The 19,116-nt window shown below is 49.2% G+C and overlaps 1 protein-coding gene across 3 annotated transcripts in view; it reads right to left on the bottom strand.

Annotated features, from left to right (window-relative positions):
* Positions 1–19,116, bottom strand: part of SART3 (spliceosome associated factor 3, U4/U6 recycling protein) — a 33,632-nt gene that overhangs the window by 7,046 nt on the left and 7,470 nt on the right. The window contains exons 3-15 of one of the 3 annotated variants that reach the window (XM_004591909.3): positions 16,719–16,823; positions 13,279–13,463; positions 11,225–11,276; positions 9,984–10,108; positions 6,641–6,796; positions 5,966–6,104; positions 5,464–5,571; positions 4,521–4,598; positions 4,346–4,404; positions 3,193–3,302; positions 2,284–2,396; positions 1,227–1,303; positions 651–819 (exon numbers count right to left, since the gene is read on the bottom strand). In XM_004591909.3, the coding sequence (XP_004591966.2) occupies positions 651–819; positions 1,227–1,303; positions 2,284–2,396; positions 3,193–3,302; positions 4,346–4,404; positions 4,521–4,598; positions 5,464–5,571; positions 5,966–6,104; positions 6,641–6,796; positions 9,984–10,108; positions 11,225–11,276; positions 13,279–13,463; positions 16,719–16,823 (1,476 nt within the window). Of the gene's footprint in view, positions 1–650; positions 820–1,226; positions 1,304–2,283; positions 2,397–3,192; positions 3,303–4,345; positions 4,405–4,520; positions 4,599–5,463; positions 5,572–5,965; positions 6,105–6,640; positions 6,797–9,983; positions 10,109–11,224; positions 11,331–13,278; positions 13,464–16,718; positions 16,824–19,116 lie in introns of those variants that run through there. The other 2 variants (XM_058656469.1, XM_058656470.1) reach the window with 2 other exon arrangements.

Consider the following 19,116-nt stretch of genomic DNA (forward strand, 5'->3'; position numbering starts at 1 on the left):
AAGTACAACATCAACATAAGTAACTTCCGTAACAGATACCTGTCGAAAAAAACAGGAATCCACAAACCCACACAATAGCATTCAATAACTCAATCATCTGGAGGTTTCATGAGGACTAGAACACTGACCTAGGTTCAGAGAATGAGACAACCTTCCATCTACAAGCAGCCTCACAACAGAGAAAGCAGCAAGCACCATCCTAGTCATGTGACAAACATGTGGGGCCCTAGCGAAGACAAGCTGCAATCGTGCACCACCTGGTGGACACGATGAGAAGGACACAGCCTCACTCCAGCGAGCTCGGGCCAAGACACAGTTATACCCACAGAGGGGTGCTCTCTGAAGCACTGGCTCCTTGAAAAGCAGGACAGTCACAGGGCCAAATACCTAAGGAATGGTCCACACTGAAGGAGATTCAAGACTCAACAGACAACTCGAGTCCCACGAGGGACAGCTCCAGGCAGCGTGAGACCCTGAACCAGATCCTCCTATCCCAAGAACACCAGGAATTGGGCCTGAGGATTCGGGAGCAGGAATGGGTCCAGGTCCGGGTCTGCACACAAAGTTCATGACACAAACCTGAGGCCCCGTTTCTGCTGCCTCCCTAAGTCCAAGCCTTTGTAGGACAGGCGCTCTCACATGCGGCTCACCTTCCTCCTCATCGCCCCACTCCTTCTCGTCGTCCTCCTCAGCGTGCCGCTTGTCGCCACCTCTGGTCTTCTTCTTCTTCTTCAGCGCCTTCTTCTCAGCCCGGGCCTTCTTCCGCTGTTCCGCCTTTTCCTCTTCCTGCTGGGCGAGGGCTGCTTCCTTCTCTGCAGCCTGAGTAACCGGCAAGAGGATGGTTGGCTGGATGCAGTGGCTTGGTTAACTGTCCTGACTCATGGGGGACAGAATGGACCCCAGGTCCCAAATGAAAAACAGGAGATAATGAGAAAGACGCAGAAGACCCTGCTGGTAAGAGCCCACTGCCAGGGCCATGGGGGCTTCCTGGGACGCTGCCTGTGAGGCCTTCAGCAACATCCTCAACCACCACTTACCCAGAGAGAGGGGCGAAGCACTCTCACAGGGCCCTCACAGGCAGCAGGGCTCACATTCCACTAAGTCAAAGAAAGACTCTTCCCGGGGCCCAACCCACAGGCCCCATATATGGGAAAGTTCTGTCAGTTTCAAATCAGCCTAAAAGGCAACCAAGACAGGCTTAGGGTTCACACAGACACCGCCATCACCTTCATCCTCTGCTCATTCACACGCGCCAATCGGGTCTCGGTTTTCTGGACAGCTATATCCCAATCTTCCAGAGTACCTGGATAGGGAAGCAAAACGAGTCCTGTTTCTATCTTTGAAGAGCATAACCTAAAATATACTCAACTTCCCCACATACTGGAGGGGCTCTCTCTCCTCAATGAGGACCGGACCAACAGCTGGTCCAGGAGAATTCTACTCATGTCAGCCTCAAGTTTATGAAGACTGAATATGACTTATTATGGGCTCTCAATGGCAAAGCTAATGAAAACATTCTACTGCAAAAGGTACATGCGTATTAACACTGAATTCGGGGGTGGGTGCTGTGGTGGTGAGTTAAGCTGCTGCAGCCTGGGACACATGCATTTCCTATCGGAATGCCAGCTAGCATATCAGCTGCACAGCTTCTGATCCAGCTAATTGCTAATGCCCTCAGGAAGCAGAATGACAGTACTCAGGTTACCAATCATCCAGACTCCACACACATTCCTGACTCTTCCCAGCTCTTCCTGACTCTGGACTTCAATGTGGTCCAACCTGGCTACTGTAGCCATTTGAGGAGTGAACCAGTAGATGGAAGATCTCTCTGTCACTCTGCCTTTCTCTTCTTAGTTTGGGCATTTGAAAAATTCAAATTTGCTCCAATGGTTCTAGCTCTACAACTTAACACTGAAAGCTCTGGAATGCAACTGGTAGCACCCATACGCAACTAAAGATGTGCGCTGTGCCTGTCTGAGTCCCTTGGCTGTGCACATGCTGTGCCACGGCAGTGACTCCCAACTAGGTCATCTTGCCCACCAAGAGGCACTGGCAAAGTCTGGGTCATCACACAGTGCTGGGTGGAGGCTCCTGGCCTCCAGTGCGTATAGGCCAAGCCTGCCACCAAGTGTCCTACAGCACAGATGCCAGCCCCGACCACAGGGAACTCAGGGAACCCGGGCTAACACCACCCAAGACTCCTCCTGGCGGGCACTTTGGGAGATCTAATGACACAGCACACGGGCAGGGCAGTGCCTTTGCATCAACCCCAGGGGGTCCCACCTTCTGTTCTCTCCATGGTGAGCAGCACGTCGCAGACGTGCTCAGGGTAGTCGCTGGTGCACTGAACGGCCCGGTGCAGAGCCTTCCGGCAGTGCTGGGTGTCCCCGTGTGCCCTAAGGCAGAAAAACAGTCATTGTTGCTGTGACACCTGGCAGAAGGCAAGGGCAGACAGAGGCCACCTTCTCACAGGGAACCTCTCTCCCACGTCTGGGGAGACCCTCCCCCTTCCAACACTTGTTTTTTTAAATATTCCCACTATTCCATAGAGACATTTAAAAAACTCAAAAAAAAAACGGTAAAATTAAAACATTCTGGTCCAAAAGTAGGGGAAGAAAAAAAGGAAAGAAGAAGAAATAACAGGGCTGTAAGAGCCCTTGACACAAATATTACTCCCACATTTGCCCAGTAAGAATGCACCATTAGGGCCCGGCGGCGTGGCCTAGCAGCTAAAGTCTTCGCCTTGAAAGCCCCGGGATCCCATATGGGCGCCGGTTCTAATCCCGGCAGCTCCATTTCCCATCCAGCTCCCTGCTTGTGGGCTGGGAAAGAAGTTGAGGATGGCCCAGGGCTTTGGGACCCTGCACCCGTGTGGGAGACCCGGAAGAGGTTCCAGGTTCCCGGCATCGGATTGGCGCGCATTGGCCCGTTGCGGCTCACTTGGGGAGTGAATCATCGGACGGAAGATCTTCCTATCTGTTTCTCCTCCTCTCTGTATATCTGACTTTGTAATAAAATAAATAAATCTTTAAAAAAAAAAAAAAAAAAAGAATGCACCATTAATCAGACGCCAACATGAAGGGAGGCAGACCAGCTTGAGGCACAAGCCCAAGCCAGAGCAAGTCAGCTGGGACTGAGGGCAAGTGCATACCTAACAAGCTTTGCTTCCCACTCCCCTCCACAGACTGTTACCTTTCTAGGTTGTAGTATTCAAGCCACATGTTGGCATACTTGGCATTTCCTTTGGTCATAATGCTATCCCAGAGTTCCCGAGCTTTCTGCATGTTATTGCACAGTCGAGCCTAAAATGTGGTAGGCTGAGTTAGAAAGGACCTGAGCTTTCTGTCACGGCACCCATCCAGCAGTATCTGGTCCTCAACATCCTTCAGATAGACATATAAGAGGAGCCCCTGGGCCCACCAGCATTACACAAACCCTGGACACTCCCCAGGCTCCCTAGAAGCCAACTGTCCTGGCCCTTCTACTATGACAAGGGGCCAACACCATGCCTTCAGCCCTTGCGAACAGACAGCACCGTACACACTCACTGCTGTCTGATTCTTCATCAAGCCTAACCACCAGTGTTAGAGAGGCAACGTGGAAAGAGAAAGGTCAATCCGGTATTAAAAGCTGGCTGCCTCCTATAAACTCCTCGACTTGGGCAAATCACCTACCGTCTCTGAGCCTCGGTTCTTGCCACACAGACACCCCACCCAGGAAATGACCTGACAAACGTCAGCTTCTTCAGCCTGACTCTAGTTTGATCAAGGACAGGCTTGTGTCTCTCTGTGCTGGTAGCCTTGGCCCAGTGACAACTTACATCACGCACTCATTATTTGGCCAATGGTCCGCCTTCAACAGCAAGACTGTCTACCTCATTCACCAGGTACCCACTAATGTGCTGGCACTCAGCATTCCACAGGGTGTACCACAAGGGCAACAGGGAGCAGGATGAGAAAAATCAACACACAACTAGCTGGCCTCTGCCAAATGCTGCACAAGAACTAGCTGGAGGTGGCTATTTTCACCAAGACAAAAATTCACGCAGCAGACAACACCACCTTGCACAAAGCTGACATCTTAACCTGGGATTCTGGCTCGATTTTTATGTGGGTTTAATAGGATGCTGACTCCTTCCTCCTCCAGATGTACTGGATAGAAGATACATACTCCCCTCCTTTCTTTCTCTCTCTCTCTCACTTTTCCTGTCCTTGCTCACTCTATTCGTGAACATAGCCCATGTCTGTCTGTGAATCCCTCACCTTTTAAACAGATTTGATCACTTTGTAAGTTTAAAAACAGAAAACAGATGGCTGAAACCTATGGAATTATCAAAAGCATTTACCTCAATCCTGGCCCAGTTCTGCATAATCATGCAGCTCGGATCTCCACTTTCATTGAAACCTTCAAGAAGGGAAGTAGTCAACGTTAAAAAAGCTCTGGACACAGTCAGCCCCTGGCTGGAGAGGCAGCAGGAACAGGCAAGGCAATGGGCAGGGAAGAGGCTGGGCCAGACTCACGCTCTTCCACCTCCTGCTGCAGATGCTCCAAGGCCCGGGAGAATGTGGAGCGTAGCTCTTCCAGCTCTTTACTGGAGTCTGTCAGACACGACAGGGCAAGACTATGAAGCCACAAAGCATGTCCTCCAGAAAACCACTAGGAGACCCCCTCACAAATGTGTCGTCATACAGGAGACAAATACAAAAACCAACCTGCCAGTGCCTAATCTTAACACAAAGCTAGAAAGAAACTGGGACAGAAGGCGGTTCTTCTTTTTGGGCTTTTTTTTGGGGGGAGGGGGAAGGGAATAGTGTTTGGGAGAAGAGCAAAGCAGGGAGTCCTAAAAGGGTTCAAAGACTTAAAAGAAACACAGCAGTTCTATTTAAAGAACTACGTACAATATGTAAAAAGAACAGACCTGAAAAATAAAGGGGCTGGCACTATAGTGCAGCTGGTTAAGCTGCTGCCTGCAAACTAGCATCCCATTGAGCAATAATGGTTTAGAGTCCTGGATGCTCTACTTCCACTCCAGCTTCCCATTAACAATACACCCCGGAAAGCAGCATAAATAGGTGGGTCCCTGACACCCACATGAGAGACCCAAATGAGCTCCAGGCTGCTGGCCTTGGCCTGGGCCAGCCCTGGTCACTGCAATCTTCTGCGGAAGGAACGAGTGAGTGGACCATCTCTGTAAGGTTCAAATTCAATAAATAAATCTTTTTTAAAAAATAAGAAGTGAAAAATGACAAGGGAAATTCAAAAAACTGACAGGAGAGGACAGAACACATAAGGATATTTTCTTCCTTCAGTATCCAAAGCTCATCTTGTTAAAGATACATATAGCTACAATTCCTGGGGAGGCAAGACTTACAGGCAAACTCCATATATTTAGGGAACTGGGCCATCTCATCACAAGATATTTTAAAAGTTCTGTTCTGAAAGGAAGCGCATGCAGTTGAATACCTTGCTTGAAATCAACCCTCCGCCTCAGGTAGTCAAGGTAGGCCTGCCATATCTCCACATAATCAGTGGCCTGGATGAAACCGGCATTCAACGCTTTCTCGAAGGTCACTGGAGTTGGAGAAAAATCAAGATGGGGTGCCAATTCACAAACAAAACAAAGTTACCAAACTCTACTAAATGCCAACCCTCTACATAACCATAACAACAAGACATAAAACTGTGGAACAGACTGTCAGAGCACCCCACACACTGGATCCTCCAGAAAACTCACTCCACAAGGGCCTGCCCAGGGATCACAGGAAAAAAGATCCCAAAGTCTTAGAAAAGCACATTTAAAAGCTCCAAGAGGCCAAAACCATGAAGGGCTCAATGTAGCCCTTTGTCACCAGTACTCAACATCCCAGAGAAACCCCCAAAGCAACACCAGATGGCTTTGTCACAACCCATAACAGCCTATTGTCACACAGGGAAACTTAGCATTTGTCCCAAAAAATGGCCTCACCAGAAATCACTTGATGATCAACTCCGTGTCTCTCCATGGCCAAGAGGTACCGAGTCCACAGGGCAACAGTCCAAGGGCAGTTTCTGACAGCACGGCTATGTACAGACAGAACCAAATCCTTCACCTTCAGTTGCCGGTCCTGTGACAAAGCACCCCAGGGTTAGGAGACAATGTTCATCATCATGATTATACCACCCACAGATACCAATGGCACAACCAAAGGACAAAAAAATTCCTTAAAAGCATCTTGTGTGGGCCTTGCAGTAGCCTAGCAGCTAAAGTCCTTGCCTTGCAAATGTTGGGATCCCATACGGGTGCCAGTTCATGTCCCAAATGCTCCACTTCCCATCTTGCTCCCTGCTTGTGGCACGGGAAAGCAGTCAATGATGGGACCCTGCACCTGCGTAGAAGACCTGGAAAAAGCTTCTGGCTTCGGATCAGCCTCGCTCTGGTTATTGCAACCATGTGGAGAGTGAATCAGCGGATGCATGACTCTTGTCTTTTTCTCTTTCTCTGTAACTCTGCCTTTCAAGTAAAATCTTTAGAGAAAAAAAAGGCCCTAGAGAACCACCCACAGGACCTGGCAGAGGCAGAGGGTGCAGCATGCAACTACCCTTGGCACTCTTTAGATTCTACCTTATTGGAAACGAAGTAACATCAGGATAATTATCTTACTAGGTACTGACTGTAACGGATCCATAAGTCTGGGACGAGGCAGTTTTCAACCAGGGCACGCTCAAAGATCAACTGAATCCGAGCGGGATCACCAATTTTCATCTCAAAGTCGATGTACGCTTGATATTCTGCCAGTCTCGGCGCCTCTGCTTGCAGCTGGAGCACAAGGAAATCGCATTGAAGGTGAACTGAGTTACGGGATACTGTGGAAGCACAAAACATCTTCAGTATAAAAGTAACTGTTGGTGAACCAGCTACCCAAGGTAAGAAAGCACACCTGTCCCAGCGACCACACTTTGATGGGTGCGCTGAAAGGCTTCCAGTCAGGCCCAAACGGCCTCTGCGTGCCAAGTCACAGAAGACCTTGTGCTAAATCCATCCCTAGGCCAGGGAACTTAACTTGCCATCAACCAGGAATTGACTGGAGCAGCAACACCTTGGCCAATGGCCTCGGCCACCCAGCCTTTCAGAACACTCATCACTTTCTTGGCCTCCAGAGTGGACCGAACGCATCCAGGCTAGGATGATCAGGAGCCTCGTACTAGTTCAAGTTTCTGGGCCCAAAGACCCCTTCCTCCAGGGTTCCAGAACCGGAAGAGGTGGAAGCTGTGCTGAATGTTTTCTGACCCAGAGACACACATGCAAAATTCTTTTCAGAGCGAACACCCTTACTCAACCTGTTTGCATCAGCCACACTCCACTGAGCCCACAAGGGAAATGAGGACAACACACAATTCATGAGAAAGAAAGGGAACAGGCCAGGAGCGCGGCAGGCTGCCAGAGCGTTCCTGCTCAGACCAAGCCCACATTTCAGAGCCCTGAGCCCCTGAAAACTACCAAAATAGATGGGCTACACACAGGAATAACCTGATGTGGATACCTGGCAGGCATGCCAGAGGGACGGAAAGCAGAGGACACGCTGTGTACACCAAGGCTGTGCACAGGCCTGGAGTCCTGCAAACACCTGCCCCCAGAGTCTGATATTTTGTTGTCCTTTGGAATGCTGCCGGATTACTTCTTCCCACAAGAGCTACTTACTTATCCTTTGCTTGGGACTGTTAAGGGCCACTCTGACCTTGTGAAAACTCCGCCATTCTGTGCTCCACCGGCTTCCCCACCACTCGCACTATGTTTTTGTAAAAATAGAAAAACTCTCACTTTCTTTGTTTCAGTGTATCATCCTGCAAGATGATGGCCACCCTGCTATAAAAATAAAAATTCAGTTCTGCATGACCTTTCATGTTCCCCACTAATTCATCTCTGACACAATCTCTTAAAAATCACCAAAAACTGGCAAAGAAACAAGATGTACCAAAGACAAAATCGAAGTGAAGGCAAGGTAGCGAGTGATGTGAAAAGTAAACTTTGTTCTTCCCAACACTCCTCTGAGACAGCCCTCAACACCCTCGCCATCTTGGATTTGCAGCAACTGAGACTTGGGAGGGTAAGATGGAGACCAAACCAAGCTGGCCAGCAGCAGAGCTGGAATTCAAACTGCAAGCCTGAGCCTGACCTCAAGGGTCAGCGCTGTGACTCATCATGCCTACACACACGAGAAGCCCCAAAGCAAGAGCGACTGATACATACGAAGACACCCCACCTGGAGCTAACTGCCATGAAATCCTAGAACAGGAACCCAAACAAGAGCCAGAGAATCCACTGCAACCACCTTCAAGACAGCAAGAGGCAGAATACTGCCTTCCTTCCCAGTGGCAGAACTGCCAGACGCCGTCAGTCTGGAATGCCACGTCCTGAAAATGCAGCTTCCGAGCAGCCTGAAGACCTCTGCCGACAGACCAGAACAGAACCTCTGTCATCAGCCAGTCCCCAGCATGGGAAACAGGCGCACGCTTGAAGCAAAAGAAAAGTGACACCCAATGAAAGGGCAAGGACACAAGAAGCAGCGAGGAGCAAAGCAAGTGGCAGCCCTCTTTGTGCCTGCATTGCCCCACTGCCGGTCCAGCTGCCTACTCACACATCGGGAGAGCAGCAGAGGATGGCTCAAGTCTTGGGTTCCTGCACCTACATGGGAGACATGGTGCAAGTTCCTGGCTACAGATTGGCATCTCCAGTTGTTACAGATTTTTGGGGAGTGAGCTAAATCAGATGGAAGCAGATAAAGATATATCTATCTCTGCAAATCTGCTTTACCAATAAAAATATATCTTAAAATAAAATAACAGGCCCAGTATGGTAGCCTAGTGGCTAAAGTCCTTGCCTTGCAAGCACCAAGATCCCATATTGGCATCGGTTCATACCCCAGCTGCTCCACTTCCCTTCCAGTTACTTGCTTCTGACATGGAAAGGCAGCTGAGGATGGCCCAAAGTCTTGGGGACCCTGCACCTTCATGGGAGACCTGGAAAAAGCTCCGGGCTCCTGGCTTCGGACTGGCTCAGCTCTGGCCACTGCAGCCACTTGGGGAGTGAACTGGCGGATGGAAGATCTTTGTCTCTGTCTTTCCTTCTCTCTATAAATATGACTTTCAAATAAAAATAAATAAATCTTTAAAAACAAACATAAAACCAAAGCTCCCACAAAGAACAAGGTGGATGGGACTTTTCTAATCCAAACTCCAGTCTATCGTGGAACTACAGTTGCTGGGATGGTTCCATGCAAGTCAGGAACAAGACTGGCCCTGAGACAGCCTGCCAGCCTGTGAAGGGGTAGTGGGGCCCACTAGGGAGGCAAGGGCAGGACTACCAGAATCAGAGGTACAGCAACTTGTTTTACGGGTAGGAAACTGAAACAACAGAATGTTCAGCCGAGAACAGAACTGAGAATATTAAGGACCTCTGCGCAAAGGAGATTTCTCAAGCAAGCATGTCCAAAGCACAAACAGCAGGGCTGTGTCTGTCACAAGGACCCAGAGAAGAGCAAAATTAAAAGCAACAGGCAAGCTGGGAGGAACCTCAACACGAGCAAATCCCTCAAACACGTTAAACTAAAGAAATCACCTGTATGGCCCCAGTATTTACTAGCACAAACTCAAGCAATATCAACCTATTCAACAATGTATTCATTAAGAGTATGTTCACTGGATATAAAACTGTAAGGAAAGGCAAGGGAACAATTATCACAAAAGTCAGGAAGGTGATTACCTCTCGTGAGAGGGAGGAGGAAGCAATCGGACAGGGGCACAAAGCAGACTTCTAAGGTACTGGCAATTTCTCAGCCTGGGTGGTGGGGTACATGGACATTCAGTTCATCATTACAATGCCAACTGCAGGCACACACTTAAACACTCTATAGCTCACAGTAACGGGTTTTAAACATGATGCTCAGCTTGCAATTATGAATCAGGGAAACGCAAGCAGACAAGCGGGGAGAAAAGCCAACACTCACCAACGCCTCCTCGTAGGGCTTGTATTTCTCCAACTGCTGCAGAGCTTTGCGATAGCTCTGAATCACCGACTCCGGAATGGGGTCTTCCGACCACTCCTCATACTCTGCAAAGGTGGCCTCCATGTCTAGGGAAAGACAGATTCGGCCCCATCCCCGTGGGTCTCACCCTCGCGTTGCATCAACCCCCACAGAGATGCAGTCACACCACTCCGCTGCTGCGAGCCCCTCCCTCACCCTGGACCACGGCAGCTCCCCCTAAGCAAACTCTAAGTTCTGGGATCTGAGTTTGGAAATCTGGTCTTGGGATGTCTTTAAAAATAATGTCCCAGGCAACTATACCGGCTAACTCATCAAGAATCAATGAAACCATCGGCACCATTCTGTCTCACCATGAACTCACTTAACTCTCACAACCCCTCAGGAGAGCTTCTCATGGAACCCTCATCTGCAGTGTGGGAAACTGAAGCTGAGGGTGAAATCGCTCAGCCACAATGCATGGCAGAGCCAGGCTTTGAACCCAGGCAGCCTGAGTCAAGGCCACACTGGATCACTATGTGTGTGAGACCAAATCAATGAGCCGGCTAAGTTCTGGCTTTCCCTGCAAGCCACCTCACAATCCAATTTCGACCTTTTATCATTTATTACATGGAACCCAGATTAATGATGCAATGCAGAGACAACACCTGGTGTCAAACCAAGTGCTCACAGACTGTCGGAGAACACACGGCACAACCACACCTGAGTCAGACAAGAGGAAGGTACCCAACTCCTCCCCAACTCTGCCAAGTCCTCGGGGCAAAGCCACAAAGGCTCAGCTTGCCAAAAACACTCATCCAAAAAGCCCCAAGAAATTCAAATATAGACATTTCTAACCAACCGTCCTTCCAAACCTTATCACCCCACAGAAGAAGAAATGAAAGCCCACTCCATCATAGAAGTTACTCCTACAGAGAAACCACTCGTGCCACAGCCATTACTCAGGAAGGCTTCCCCATCAACTTCCAAGACCCCACTCCCTCCTTCCGACGCAGAGGTCTCCCCAGGAGTCGGGCAGCCAGTCCCGCCTGGGGCCCTCCCTATCCTCCTGGGTATTCACAGCTCAAGCTGCGTTCTTACTGAAGGCTTTGTCCAGCACAAAGGTGCGTGCAGCAGCCCTGCTGGCCCCAAGGGCTGCTGGGGAGACCCGTCCCAGGACACACCTTGAGAAGCAAAGGAAACACACTGAGAGCGGTTTCTCTTACCATAGAGTGGGATCGCCAGCTGTCGCCGGAAGAGACTATGGACTTTTTCAAGCTGTGAATCAAAGGTTTGTTCCCGGTCAGAAGGGGAAAGGAAGCCAGCTACGGGCTAAAGAAGCAAATCAGCAGTAAATGACCAACTCTGGCTCTTCTACTTTGAAACCACCTCAACAAATTTTCAGTTCAAGCTCAAAACAAAACCTGACTATCACCTCTTAGGTATGATTGGATCTTGCCAAGGATTGAGAAGATATAAAGAGAAATGTGGGGGGCCCAGGAGTGATGGCTCAATTGGCTAATCCTCAACCTGCAAGCACCAGCACCCCACATGGGCATAGGTTCATATCCTGGATGTTCCACTTCCCATCCAGTTCCCTGCTTATGAACTGGGAAAGCAGCGGAGGATGGCCCAAAGCCTTGGGACCCTGCACCCATGTGGGAGACCCAGAAAGAGCTCTTGGCTTTGGATCAATTTAGCTCTAGCCATTCCAGCCACTGGAGAAAGAACCAGTAGATGGAAGAGCTCTCTTTTTCTCTTTGTCTCTCTCCTCTTTCTCTGTAACTCTGCCTTCCAAATAAGAGCAAATCTTTAAAATAGAAGTATGCTATTCAAAAAAAAAAAAAAAAAAACCCTAACATGGGCCCAACTCTGCAGTGTAGCATGTTAAGCTGCCACCTGCTGCACCAGCTTGAGTCCCAGCTACTCCACTTCCGATCCAGCTCCCTGCTAACATACCTGGGAAACCAGCAGAAAATGGCCCAAACACTTGGGGACTACATCCATGCGGGGAGACCCAGAAGTAGCTACTGGCTCCTGGTTTTGGATCAGTACAGCTCTGGCCATTGTGGCCATTTGGGGAGTTCTCTCTGTAACTCTGCCTTTCAAATAAATAAATCCTTGACTTACAAAAAAATCTAAAACTTAGGGGAAGAAAAAAAAAACACTACCTCTGTCTCTTCAGTGTATATGTTGGAGAGAGCAGAAATTACAAACAAAATGCATCCAAATGACTGACACACAGAACCTAGGGGTCACACAATGAAGCCCTGTAAGGCCTCAGGCCAGGGCGCTTGCCTCACACTGACTCCCGGGGCAGGCTCTCTTTAGGAAGCAGCACCGGGGCTCTGTCCACAGGCTCCCAGTGAAAGGGACAATAGAAGAAAAATAAAGTCTGAGGACAGTGAGATCAGAGTGCATGCTGAGGGGACTGGCCCTGAGGCTGCTGCAGCCTGGGGCTACTTAAGTAAGAACAGCCCATCTACCTGTGAGCTCCCTAAGGCACCAAGGTAGGCACCAACGCGCACACACAGTGCAGACGGCAGTCAGCTGCAATAAATCACTGCCTAAAAACAACAATTTTCACAGAGTCAAATGTCCTAAAATGAACAACTGGACATGATACACAATTTTTCTTCCTCTTTTTTTAAAAAGATTCATTTATTTTTATTGGAAAGTCAGATTTACACAAAGGAGGAGAGACAGAGAGGAAGATCTTCCATCTGCTGGTTCACTCCTCAAGTGGCTGCCACAGACAGAGCTGAGCCACTCTGAAACCAGGAGCCAGAAGTTTCTTCCAGGTCTCCCATGCGGCGCAGGGTCCCAAGGCTTTGGGCCATCCTTGACAGCTTTCCAGGGCTACCAGTAGTGAAATGGATGGAAGTGGGGTCTGCCAGGACACAAACCAGCGCCCATATGGGATCCCAGCATGTGCAAGGTAAGTACTTTAGCCACTAGGCTATCGCGCCTGGCCCAATACACAATTTTTCAAGTGACATTCACCTGAACTATTTAAATGAAGCAGCATATTTTTAAATATCATTTTAAAAAAAAAAAAGTTGTGGCATCAACTGCTTTTAAGTTAAAAAAAAAAAAAGTTAAAACAAAAATCATTCTTGTTCTTCCACAAAGTCTACTTGCTTCTGTTTATCTTCTGTTCACCAGCAAAGGCACCGATGAAGGTCATTTTGCAACCTGTGTGGGCCCTCACCCTCACCTCGCAGACAAGACTTCCGGGCTATCTCCTGCCCACCCCCCCAGGCGGGCACAGCTCACTCACCCGGGCAGCTTCCACGATTGCATTCTCAAACTCTCGGTAGGCTTCCCACACTGCGAGCCCTTTGGTCACATGCAAGCCGACGGACGAGAGCGCCCTTTCAAACACAGAGCGCACTTTCTCAAGGCCACCTTTCTGACCGATGCCACCAACTGAGTACTGGCCATACTCTAGCCAAATGTTGGGACCTAAAAAGCAGAAAAATCTTCTATTAGTTTGGGTTACGAAATACCCAAATATCCCAACTGATGCTCAAGAAATGTACCCACAGAAAAAGCACACTTGTGCGTCAACAAGCCTCCTGGTTATCTACCTGCAGTCTCCAAGAAGTATCTAGCAAACCAGCTCTTACTGAGTAGACACAGTGTTCGCCAAGTAGTAGCATGCATTTTAACCATCACAAAATCTATTAAAACTGAAGGGACCCAGTAAACGACCACTATGAAAATTTCTATAAATTTTAAAACCTTGAATTTTTCAATTTTTAAACCCTGACAGATTTTTAAGCTTTCAGATCAATATGCAAGAATGAAATTAAAAGTTCCGCTGCAGTTTGCCTGAAGGACTGCGGCAAGGGCCTGGTCCCAAGGGAGGTGCTGAGGGAAGGGGAAGTGGGCCTGGCGGGAGGGCCTTACATGGGTGGGGGGGTGCCTCTCCTGCCCCTCTCTGCCTCCTGCCACGCCGTGTGCTTTCCCACTACCTCCAACATCCTCACCCAGGCTAAACCAATGGGGTCACCTGATACTGGGCCTGAACCTCCAAAACCGTGAGCCAAGTGATACACCTTTTCTCTTTAGCTGCCGTAGGTATTTGCTGCACTAAAATGCTAATACATGTACCAACCTTGTTACTAGATATCTATACTTTGTCTCTATTTAATATTTCAACAAAAAGGAGATGACTTTATTGGATTTTTTTTAACCTTTTGCATAGGCACTCCTGTGTTTTCAAGACTAATGAACTCAATGATCTGAACGAATTCATTCTTACTGTACATGTTTTGCCTATCAAGTCACTTCAAGTATTTGAAAATAACTGCAAAGGCCAATATTCTAGGCTTTTTGAAACAGAAGTACTAAAAAGTTAAAGAAGTCAATTTGTAAAGCAGTATATATGCCTTTTCCTGAGGCCTGCTTTTTCATTTCAAAATGAGCCAGTCAAGGGCCCGGCGGCATGGCCTAGCGGCTAAAGTCCTCGCCTTGAACGCCCCGGGATCCCATAAGGGCGCCGGTTCTAATCCCGGCAGCTCCACTTCCCATCCAGCTCCCTGCTTGTGGCCTGGGAAAGCAGTCGAGGACGGCCCAATGCATTGGGACACTGCACCCGCGTGGGAGACCCGGAAGAGGTTCCAGGTTCCCGGCTTCGGATCGGCGCAGCATCAGCCCATTACGGCTCACTTGGGGAGTGAATCATCAGACGGAAGATCTTCCTCTCTGTCTCTCCTCCTCTTTGTATATCTGGCTGTAATAAAATGAATAAATCTTTAAAAAAAAAAAAATGAGCCAGTCTTCTAGCTACTCTGTCTCTAGCCAATGCAGAGGTGACACCAGTGGCCTGCAAAGCAAAAATGGAAATTAGCTGGCTGCTGGGCGCGAGGCACGAGGCGCGAGGCTCTCGGCCACCACGGTGAAGTGAGGGCATTTCCACACGGTCTATGGCAAAGCCCCTCCCCGACAGAAGGCTGTCTTTGCTAATACTCCAGTACATCATATCATATTCCTCCCAGCGCATCACAGAGAGGCAGAAACACTATGAAGCCCTTTTAGTTAGTAAATAAATAAATAAATAAAATTAGAAAAGTTTCACATTCACAGCAAAGTTGAGTGGAAAATACAGAGCCGTCGCTTAGGCCACTATCACTATCCCAGAGCGGTACATTCGTTACAAAGCAGCCAGGTTGGCACTTCACCTCGTTACAATGCAGCCAGGTTGGCACTTCACCACTCGGAGCCCAGTGGGCTCCCTCCGGGTGCTGTACCCTTGTGACAGCACCACAGAGTAGCCCCCGCCGACCCTCCGCGCAGTCCTCCTAACCCCGTCTTCTCACTGCCTCCACAATTCTGCCTTCTCCAGTCATAGAGCTTAAACCACAGCCTGTAGCGCTTCACGCTGCTTCTCTGCAGCTCGCAGCCGCATTTCCTCCAGGTCTTTTTAACAGTTTGGAAACTCGCTGCTTTCCAGCACTAAATTACACTCCATTGCAGACGTCCCAGGGGCTTACCTATCTATCTACCTACTGAACAACTTAGCTGCTCCCAAGTTTGGTCAATTATGAAAGAGCCGTTGTAAGCATCCATATGGCAGTTTTCGGGCAGCTACAAATTCTCAGCTCTCTGGGGTCTAAACCAAGGAATGCAATTACTGAGTGACTCAAATGTCTTCTTGTCTTACTCCCCTCATTATGGCTTCCAGCATGATGTTGGAAAGCAGGGTTGCGAGGGGACACCCTCACATTCCGCCTGAATGAAGCATATTTTGAACTTCACACAGCTCAGGGGCACCAAGTTCAAATCAACCACAACAGGCAAACAGAGCCAGAGTGTGTCACTTGCTTTCCAGCTCCCGAAAAGGTACGCAGACCCCACACAAGACTCCTTCAAAGACAAAGGACTTGATTTTCAAAATGTTCGGGCCCAGGCCCAGTATGGTAGAGCAGTGACTAAAGCCCTCGCCTTGCACAAACCAGGACCCTATATAAGAGCCGATTTGTGTCCTGGCAGCCCTGCTTCCCATCCAGCTCCCTGTCTGTGGCCTGGGAAAGCAGTCGAGGACGGCCCAAAGTCCTGCGACCCTGCACCAACACAAGAGACCCAGAATAAGCTCCTGGCTCCTGGCTTCAGATTGGCATAGCTCTGGCCATTGTGGCCACTTGGGGAGTGAATCAACGGACAGAAGATCTTCCTCTCTGTCTCTCCTCTGTATATCTGACTTTCCGGTAAAAAATAAACCTTTTAAAAAGAGAGAGAAAAAGAAAGTAGTGTTAAAAAAATGTTCAGGTTCAGGGGACATGACCACATGCTCTCAGTGGCTCAGACAGATCTCCCAGAAGGCCTGAGGGGCCGTACCAAGTACACAACAAGAGATGGAGGTCCAAAACTGCCAACTTCAAACACAGCTCCCATCGGGAAGCAAGACGTGTGGCAGAGGTGTCATGCATGTGACGGTCCTCTGTGCAGTGCTCAGGAGCTCAGCTGACGCCGCTCTCACCTCCTGACCTGTCCTGTGCGTGCTCACCCCCTCACCCGCACACTTCTCCCACTTGTATATTACAACCTCGTACCTGAAGCTCAAAGACAACGAGAACTGTCACTTCCATGTCTGTAGCTGCTGGACGACAGCTTTCCATCCTCACAACCCTTGCCCAGTCACACAGCAAACTGATCTAACCGACACCAAACAGTCCCCCGCCACCCCGACGACCAGCACAGAGCCCCGGGACTCACAGATGTAATCCTTCACGGCCTTCTCGAAGAGGTCATACACGTGCTCTCGGTCCAGGCCGTCCAGGGCCATGTTGATCTCGTCATGCAGCCACTCCAGCCAGAGCTCTAGAAGAGAGGCGCACCGCCTGCCTCAGTGCCCCTCCCCACGGGGCGGGCAGAAGCAGCCGCCTGAGCAGGCGACATCAGCACCCAGCAGCTCCACCCAGCTCACACAGCCTAGCCCAGTTCACACCCACTGAAAAACTCCCCTTAAAAAATCAAGTCATTAAAATTATAACAGCTTGGGCCCGGCGGCGTGGCCCAGTGGCTGAAGTCTTCGCCTTGAACGCGCCAGGATCCCATGTGGTCACTGGCTCTGATCCCGGTGGCCCCACTTCCCATCTACCTCCCTGCTTGTGGCCTGGGAAAGCAGTCGAGGACGGCCCAAAGCCTTGGGACCCTGCACCCACATGGGAGACCCGTAAGAGCTTCTGGCTCCCGGCTTCAGATTGGTATAATACCGGCCGTTGCGGTAACTTGGGGAGCGAATCGTCAGATGGAAGATCTTTCTTTCTGTCTCTCCTCTTCTCCGTATATCTGACTTTGCAATTAAAAATAAATAAATCTTTAAAAATCAAAAAATCATAACAGCTTATACCTGCAGGCATTTTATAGTCTACTAAGTACCGTTCATATTTTCTCATTTAATCTTTGCCACAATCCTATAAAGTATGTGACAGTACTATTAAGAATGATGGCATCTTCCTAAGGAGTGCTACATGCCACATAGCATGGAGGGTCACACACTGCAAAACAAACTACTGCTGTCTTCATTTTATTGGAAGGACCACAAGCTTGAATGTTAACTCATGTAAGGTCTCCCAGCAAGTCAGAGACCTGGCTAAGAACGTCCTCCTCCAACACCAGCACCCATCTGGGTGCCACTTCATCTCTCAGCTGCTCCATTTCCAATCTGCTTATGGCCTGGGAAAGCAGCAGAGGATGGCCTAAGTACCTGGACCCTGGCTACCTACATAAGACCCAGAAGAAGCTCCTGAGTCCTGCCTGGGGCCTGGCCCAGCATGCTGGCATCACATATTAGAATGCCAGGTTCAAGTACCTACTCTGCTTGTCTCCAGCTCCCTGCTAATGCACATGCTGGGAGCCAACAGTGATGCCTCAAGCACTTGGTGCCCTGCCATCCACATAGGAGAGCTGAGCTCCTGGCTCCTGGCTTTGGACTAGCACAGCCCAACTGCTGCAGCTATTTGGAGAGTGAATCAGCAAGCCCCCGTTTCTCCCTACCTTTCAAAACAAAATGGGCACCCAGCATGGTAGCCTAGTGGACAGAGTCCTTAACTTGCATGAGCCATGATCCTGTATGGGCGCTGCTTTGTATCCCAGTTGCTCCACTTCCCGTCAGCTCCCTGCTTGTGGTCTGGGAAAGCAGTCAAAAATGACCCAAAGCCTTGGGAACCTGCACCCAGAAGGGAGACCCGGTAGAAGCTCCTGGCTCCTGGCATCAGATCGCCTTAGCTGCAGCCCTGGCAGCCATATTGGGAGTGGCCAGTAAAAGGAAGATCTTTCTGTCTCTCCTTCTGTCTGTAAAATCTGCCTTTCCAATAAAAACGAATAAACTTTTTAAAAATATAAAAATGGAAATAAACTTGAAAAAAAACTAGCTCTAAAGGTTTATCTCTAAAGTATTTACAATATGTGGTTCAATAGAGTAAGAAAAATATAGAAAAACTGGAATAAAAGCTAGAGAGAATGAATTTAAAATTATATTTAAAAAATCTGTCTTAGGGTCTAGTGCTGTAGCCCAGTAGCTAAAGTCTTTGCCTTGCATGCGCCAGGATCCCATATGAGTGCTGATTCATATCCTGGCTATACCACTTCCCATCCAGCTCCCTGTTTGTGGCCTGGGAAAACAGTCAAAGATGACCCAAAGCCTGGGTTCCTGCACCCACATAGAAGACCCAGAAGAAGATCCTGGCTCTGGCTTTGGATCAGCTCAGCTCCGGCCATCGCAGCCACTTGGGGAGTGAACCAGTAGATGGAAATCTTTCTGTCTCTCCTTCTCTCTGTAAATCTGTCTTTCCAATAAAAATGAATAAATCTTAAAATAATAATAATAATAATTGGACCCGGAGTAGTAGCCTAGTGGCTGAAGTCCTCACCCTGCATGAGCTGGGATCCCTTATGGGCACTTGTTCATGTCCCAGCTACTCTACTTCCCACCCAGCTCCCTGCTTGTGGCCTGGGAAAGCAGTCAAGGACAGCTCAAAGCCTTGGGACCCTGCACCTGCGTGGGAGACCTGGTTCCTGGCTTCAGATCAGCTCAGCTCTGGCCATTGTGACCACTTGGGGAGTAAACCAGTGGATGGAAGATCTTTCTCTCTCCCTCTCTTCCCTGTAA

The sequence above is a fragment of the Ochotona princeps genome, chromosome 29, assembly GCF_030435755.1.
Source record: "Ochotona princeps isolate mOchPri1 chromosome 29, mOchPri1.hap1, whole genome shotgun sequence".
NCBI lineage: Eukaryota > Metazoa > Chordata > Mammalia > Lagomorpha > Ochotonidae > Ochotona > Ochotona princeps.